This window comes from Marmota marmota, unplaced genomic scaffold, assembly GCF_001458135.2.
Source record: "Marmota marmota marmota unplaced genomic scaffold, marMar, whole genome shotgun sequence".
Taxonomy (NCBI): domain Eukaryota; kingdom Metazoa; phylum Chordata; class Mammalia; order Rodentia; family Sciuridae; genus Marmota; species Marmota marmota.
The window spans coordinates 21014028-21022156 of record NW_026000249.1 but is presented as its reverse complement, the minus strand read 5'-3'; the positions used below and the strand labels follow the sequence as shown (position 1 = coordinate 21022156).

Sequence of the window (8129 nt, the reverse complement as noted above, 5' to 3'; positions counted from 1 at the left end):
AAAATCAAATAACAACTCTTAAACATGATTAGTACATTCACTGGCGGGAACAGGTCGGGCGGGGGTGATAGGTCAGTCCTAAGGAGGGGTATACATTCAAACTGATTGGTTTAAGCCCTAAGGTGTATACATGCTGAACTGCATGGTCTCGGGGAGGGGGTGGTTAAGCAACCAGGTGGTCAGGGGAGATTTCGACACACATCTAATGGGCAGTTTCGGGAATTGTTTTAACTGCCACAGGAATTTCAGGTTCTGAGTGCAGCTTAGAAACTTTACAAAACCTGGTCCTTTACATTTTAATTTCAATTTCTTTTATCCTTTCAATTGTTAACATATTTTAAATGTCGAATAGTTCAGTTCAAAATGATTTCTCCTACGATTTATCCTCAGAATTTTTAGTCTCAAGTGAGCATTTGTATAAATGTTTTATTGGTTTCAAAGTCAGCTTTGTTTTGTACAACACACTTGATTGTACTTTAGGATTTCTAGAGCCCATTGAATGGGAAAAAATGACTGCCCTCCGTCTGGCATAATGTAAATCAGTTTCTTAAATGTTCACAGCAGATGTCAATGCTGCCTTTTATGAGTCTAGTATACAAAGTGTATTATGTAAAGAAATACATAGGATTTACCCTTTATCTATTTAATATTCATTGTCCATGGATATGTACTAATCTTCTAGCACTTGATGAAAGGATTTCTATTTGAATGAATAAAGACCAGATGGGTTACCTTCCAATTTGTTTAAATGTCCTCAGTCTTCAACTATCCAAAGATTTCAACTGTTAGAAATTAGCCTACCTGAATCAACTAATGATCATAACATCATACTATCATTCCTCGGAAAGTTATCTTAATGTCTTCTAAAGCAGAACAAGTAGCATTGACCATAATGTAGTCTTGCTGCTGTGAAAGAAGTTTTTAAGTGATAAATTCATTTATAACATCCCAAGACAAATTACTCTCTCCAAAATAATATGCATGCATCCAAAATTAACAATTGATTTTATTTTGCCTTTTCTCTGTGATTGCCAGGAAGCTCAGATTTAAATTTAGTTCATAATTGCTGTAATTCTTTTAATTTTTCCCTCCTTGTAATTGGCTCATGTTCCAATTTTTAATGTTAATTATCCTGGTTTTTACATATTAAATGGTAAACAACCCCAAGTGCTTTTCTTCTAAAGGTAGCACAGGTATCAATTACAAGTAAGCAACCATGGTGATATTTTTAAAAGAACATTTCAAAATTTCTGTTTGAGTTAAAGTTATGTAAGTATCAAATACAAACTAATTAAAATTTCACTGGAAACAAGGGTACAAAAACATTTATGTAGAGAAAAGCACTGTCCAAAACAAATACAATGCAAGACACAAACTCAAACCATATATAGACTTCTGAATGTTGTAGAAACTATATTTAAATATAAGAAACAGGTAAATTAATTTCATAATGCCTTTTATGTAACCTGACTTGTCAAAATATTATTTTGAAGTTTACTCAATATTTTTAAATGATGAAATCATTTGTGTTGTTAATTTTTTCACACTCAGTGTTAAGAATTCAGTGTAGGGACTGGGAATATAGCTCAGTTGGTAGAGTGCTTGCTTCACATGCACAAGGCCCTGGGTACAATCCCTAGAACCACAAAAATAAATAAACAAACAAACAAATAAATAAATAAAATTCAGTGTGAATTTTAAAATTTTGTACATCTAAATTTCAAAAAGCCATATTTCCAGTGTTCAGTAGCTGTGTGCTTCTGGTGACTACCATATTGGACAGCACATCACTATCCATGTGATTTTACCATCTAAACCAGAGTAATATCAAGAGTGAAAATGGGTGCTGTTAATAATCATATCAGGACAAAAGAAAACCTAGACAGATAATCAGCATATTTGAAAAAGTGGCAATTGCTTGATTGGTCAGGAGAAGCAATGAGGCCATACTAAAGGTTGAGGCATATAGATATAAGTATATGCATTAACTGTGTGTGTATGTGTGTGTGTGTATATATATATATATATATATACACACACACACACATATATATGTATATGTGTGTATATATATGCAAATATATATGCATAAGATCTAAAATGTTTATGTATTGTGATCTAATACAGTATGGATGTATACATATATCTATAGAGTACATATAATTTATATTTATACACATGAAATAATAAATATTATTTATTGAATGAACTTAGAGTTTGAAGCAAAGGCAAACAATTTTGAGATAACAGGGGTGCAGTCAAACATCTTTTTATGGAAAACATTAAGATCATTCATAGTACTTTTCCAGTGCATGCATTCATGCCCATTAATTCTCTAAATGATATCATCTTGAATTTAAAGATCATCATATATGGTAATAGAAATTGAAAATAGAGCCCTGGCATTCTTAAATTGATGACTAGTGGTTTAGATTTTCTTAAACCATCGTGGATGTTTCTTATCCAGTGTTTGTTAAAGATATTAAGTTAAGCTTGCATCACTGCCTTTTAACAATTTAGTTTGCAAAATGTAATGTATGCAAAGTAAAAGTGTTATTTACTTTTAATACTCTAAATTATGGTACAGGATGAAGTCAACCGGCTGTCAGCTCTTCAGCCTCAAATTGAGCGATTAAAAATTCAAAGCATAGCCCTGAAAGAGAAAGGACAAGGGCCAATGTTCCTGGATGCAGACTTTGTGGCCTTTACAAATCATTTTAACCAAGTCTTTGCTGATGTGCAGGCCAGAGAGAAAGAGCTACAAACAAGTAAGTAAAAATACTATAAAGTACTAACTTGAAATTTTACAAATTGATTATTTGTGTGGAGAACAGAAAATACTAACATCAAAGAATAACTCTTTTGGATAGAACTATTTCTCTACAACCTCTGTTAATAAGTAATAAAATAACTTGTGTTGGCAAACAACATATTTCTTCCCCCCCATAATAATTTCACAACTGCACTCAAAAGCAAATAAAACATGTTTTTTATAGCTATAACTTATCCTTGGTGGGTTGCAAATTTCAGAATCAGGCATTTTGAATATTGAAGAAAATAAAAGAGCAGTTGAGGCCATGTGAGCAGGCTTTCATTAAATCCAGTTTGTTCTGTGTATAAAGATATTTTTGTAGGCATCTTTTAATACTTCTATCAATTCACATGGAGAGTATTATAGCTATAGCATATATGTGGCAACTGAAACTCAGCTATGGAAAAATTATACTTTGGGCTATATTTTACTTTTGGATCACTATAATTATATAAATTATCCTTTTCTCCTTTGATGATAAAATGAAAAATAAAAATAAAGTGGTTATACAAATGTATACCATGTGACTAGCAAATTTTTCAAGATCTCTGTCTTTCACTAATTTTCTCTTAATATACCTAGTATCTGCTCAGAAATATCTCTATCCATCAAGTTAAATTTTAAGATAAGTTTCTTTTGAGACACATGTTTATTAACAGTTTTATTCTCCAGTAAATGTGTTTTTGATCTGCCACACACATACATACATACATACATATGTGTTCATGTGAATATACAAAGAATTATAGGATATATTTGGGGATTAAGGCATAAAGATAAAATATTTTTAAAAATCCATTTTATAAGAAGTGTAAGGATATGTGTTTGTTTTCTACAAAAATTTCAATTAGTTGGAATATATGTTTTCTCATTGCATTTCTTTGTAAATATTTCAAAAAATTTACTATATAATAACATTTCTAGAATTAATATGCTGAAAAAGTGAAGCTTTCCTCATTTCCTAGCTTTTTATTTTTAGAAAATGAAATGAACTACATAAAGCAAAATACAAAAAAAATTTCTCTTATATTTTCAAAGCAGTTTTTGCTAAGGGATTTATTTTTTCTGATGGGGAATTAGGTTATAAAACTTTAAAATAATATCAGCTCCCTCTAGTGGATTTCAGTATACTTCTTGCTTTGCCTCTATACAACCAAATTTTGAATCTTCTAAATTTTTATATGTTGTTTTATTTAACAAAAATATATTTTATCTTGTCATAAAAATCCATAAAACTCCCTTCAAATCAAGAATGTTTTATTTATTAACAGTTTTATTCTCCAATAAATATTTTGATTTTCATATGCCTATTAAGGCTCAACTTGTTTCAATTTAACAATAACTGAGATTTAACAATAACTTGTGTTATTGCTAAATAACACAAGTTATTGTGTCTTTTATTATATTGTGTTTTTATTATATTGTGTTTTTTATTATAAAAATAATAAAACATGCTGAATATTCATATACTCTTCAATATATCCATCCACATTATCATCTCTCTTCCTTTTCTATATATATGTAATGATTGTTTATGAAATTTCCAAAATTGCTCACTCTTTTTATTTCCAAATTAAAGTTCTCTCCTCCTATTTGATTTATTCAAACATTTTTAATGTTTCTACTCACCCTTTTAGAAAGCCTGCCTTGATTGATTAATCCTATAATTAAATATGAAATACAGATAATAAATGAAAATTTTGCTGCATTTAATCACATGGGAGGGTATTTTGTTAATTCATAAGTATTTCAAAGAATTATACATGTATATGCTATACTCACAAATTGTTACTATGGAGTAAATCTCATTTCTTGTATTATTCCAAATTACTTTGAATATATTAAGTAATTAGCAAATGAGAGCTAACAATACCTCCTACACATCTGCACTTTTATTTCATTTTTAATTTTTTTTCTTTATTAGTTTTCTCACAGTAAAATAAACTGATTTTATACTTTAAATGGTAAAAAAAGCAATATAAGGAATTGGTGTTTATAAATTGGTAGAAATTATATAAGAAATAAAAAGATAAAATGCACCTTATTTTTAATAAGTTTTAGTCTATTAATAACCTTTTTGTTAATTATATTACTTAGTCCTCAGGGAAAAAAACGTCTTGAGTATATATTTTATTATCTCAGTGTCACATGTGAGCTCTTAGGATTTGAATAACTGAAAGAATGGACAACAACATTATTCATTATAGTCAACTAGTGAAAGTAACTCAATACCCATCAACTGATAAATACATGAAAAAATGAGTATATTCATGCAATGCAATATTATTCACTAACAAAAAGAGTGAAATACTGATTAATACTACAACCCAAATAAATCTTGAAAACATCGTCCTAAGAAGCCAGTCACAAAAGAATATGTATTATAAGATTCCATTTATATGAAATGTCCACAGTCTTTAGAGAAAAACAGATTATTTTTGGCCTAGAACTTGGAGACAGAGGACTTACAATTGTCTCCCAAAACAATTGCTAAAATACTTTTCTAATAACTAAAAACCAGGAAAGCTATGCTGTACTTCAGATGAATATTAAAATAGGACCTAGTTTATTATGAATAATCAATTAACAAAGAAGATATACCCTTTTTCTAAATGGAAATTTAATCTACAATATAATTTGAGTTTATTTCAATAGTGAGGTGAAAATTGTGTCAAGAATATAATAGGGTTTTTGTTGGTTTGATTTGGTTTTAACATTAGTTAATGACAAATAAAGTGTTTTCTTTGTTTTAAAATTTCAAAAGGACATTATTTTGTTTTATCCCTGTATATTGCTGGCACAGTATTGTCTTGTTCACTCACTCAATGATGAATGTTAATATTAATATTTGGAACATCTCCTATGTGCCCTGAAAGTGCTGGGCATCAGGTACTTAGAGAAAACCAAGAGTAATGTTTATGTCCTAATGTAGCTTACCGAAAGAGAGAGAATAACAATATCTAAATAATATCATAGATTAAAATCATTTTGGTGACATACACCATGATGCTAGGGAGATTATGTTTAAACCAATCCTATAATATGTAGGTGCCAAATGTGTGATAAATTGGAGAAAAGATGTTAAGAGGAACCGAAACCAGGCAGAACGCCAAAGTTAGTGAAGAAGTGTCCATGAGACAGAAAGGAAGACAAAAAGGAAGACAAAAAGACAAAAAAAAAACAACATGGAAATATTAGGACAAGATTAGGGTAGCATTTCTGAAGGCCTCCGTAGTTTACATGTAAAATTTGTGTTATATTAATAATAGTTGAAATCTCTAAAATAATTTTCATTGAAGAAATTAGTCTTATTTGTGTTACTGAAAACATTAGCCCCTAGCTTATATGTGAAGAAAAAAATGAAAAATTATTCTAAGAGGAAGCTTGGCATGTCCATGAAACAGAAAGGAAGTGAGAGTCCATTTCATGTTGAACTAGCATTGTGCTAGGGATGATAAAGAAAAATAGATGTAGCTCTTGAAGAAATAATGATATGAGAGAGTGTGTGGAGTGATCACTCTTACTATAATTATAGGAAATAACTTCCCCTCTCATTGGGATAGTAGAAAAAATAGGATATATAGCAAATATAGTTTATGACTATGATTTCAAGTTCTGTAGTTAGTTGCTGCTATTCCATATTAAGACACTGAGATTGAAAATGAAAATGGAGATTGACTTGAATGAACTTTTCCAACTCCAGGTTAGAAGATTGACTTAATTTGCTGTCTTAGAATTTGCATATTTTAACTTTTATATTTAATATGTCTAGGTAAATGCATCTTTTATTTCAGTAGACACACGCTCTGTTGATTTGCTTCTTAATTCCAGAGACAATTATGAAAACTGAGTATAAATAGTACTTTTTTCATCCTTTGTTATCTATACATCCAACAGCAAAAATAAAAGACATATTTATTTAAACTAATTATGTGATTGATATAATGAGGTACAAGAATTGCTCCTTGGCCAAACATGCCAACTTGCTATGCTGGAACATAAAAAAGTGTCATCTTTAAAATTTAACAGGATGGGGTTGAGGTTGTGGCTCAGCAGTAGAGCACTTGCCTAACATGTGCAAGGCCTAGGGTTCAATCCTCAGCACCACCAAAAAATAAATAAATAAAGGTATTGTGTCCAACTACAACTAAAAATAAATAATTTTTTTAAAAATTTAACAGGATGTCTTGAAGACAGAATTGTTGAAAGAATAGGGATAATTTTAGACAAAAACCTGTAACAGGGAAAATTCAACAAAAACACAAAAGAAACTTGTGTTTTAATAAACCACTATTGATACAAACTCATTTAAAAAAAGTAATAAAAATGAAAATACATCTGTAGTTCCAAAGATGAATATTAGTAAAGGACTCACATTTTAGTGTTTTTGTTTGTTTGTTTTCTTAAAAAAATCTTACAGGTTCAGGGTGTAGTTTAGTGGCAGGGTGCTTGCCCAGCATGCACAAAGCCCTAGGTGCCTTTCCCAGTATTGAAAATACATATGTGATAATACATATATATCTTAGACATAGTGCCTATAAACCCATCTATATTTTCCTCATGCCAGACCTTATTTAGGGCCTTTTGTGAGAATGGAACTTAAGCATCATGGACATTTTACAGATTGAGTGACACTTATACCATCCTTTAACATTTCCATCCTTCATGTAAAACATTAAATAGTATTTATAGGTTATAATATGATGCTATAGAAGAATAGTAGAAATTGTCATAAGAATATTTTGAGATGAAAGTTATATTTAGAAGTATTAAAAAACTAAATGCTAAATCATTTGGCCATATTTTTTATACATCTGGATTGGGTAAAAAGGTATCAATAGCACACTTGAGGTCTTTTAAGATGGTCACAATATTAAATTGTATATATTTATTGACTTATTGTGTAAATAAACTGCAATTTGGTTGAATTATTAATATGTATTTTTATACCAAATGAATAAAGTGAATTCCCCTATATGGACCTGGACTATTTCTGCTCCTAGTTTGGGATTACAACCACAGCACCCACAAAATATCTGAATGACTAGGAGGTAGAGCTGCTCATATTCAATTTGCCTTTGGGGATGTTGGCTTACATACAAGACTCTTTTCTTTCTTTCTTTTTAATATAAAACAAAATTAAAAGACTTTAATTGGGATTCACTAGCATATCTTTTTATATGGAACACAGTGTTACAAATTTGTAAAATAATTTTCTAAGCATTGATAGCAATCCTTTTTGGCATTATGTGGTATTGTTACATTCCCAGAAAAGAAGGATAACAATTAATTCGTTATTTTAATGATATGTATATAT

General features: G+C 29.9%; 1 protein-coding gene across 1 annotated transcript in view; it reads left to right on the top strand.

The window, feature by feature from the left end:
* Dmd (dystrophin) overlaps positions 1-8129 on the top strand; it is a 1737386-nt gene that overhangs the window by 337614 nt on the left and 1391643 nt on the right. Inside the window, exon 17 of the mRNA XM_048796385.1 lies at positions 2588-2768. Within this exon, the coding sequence (XP_048652342.1) occupies positions 2588-2768 (181 nt within the window). The remainder of the gene's footprint in view (positions 1-2587; positions 2769-8129) is intronic.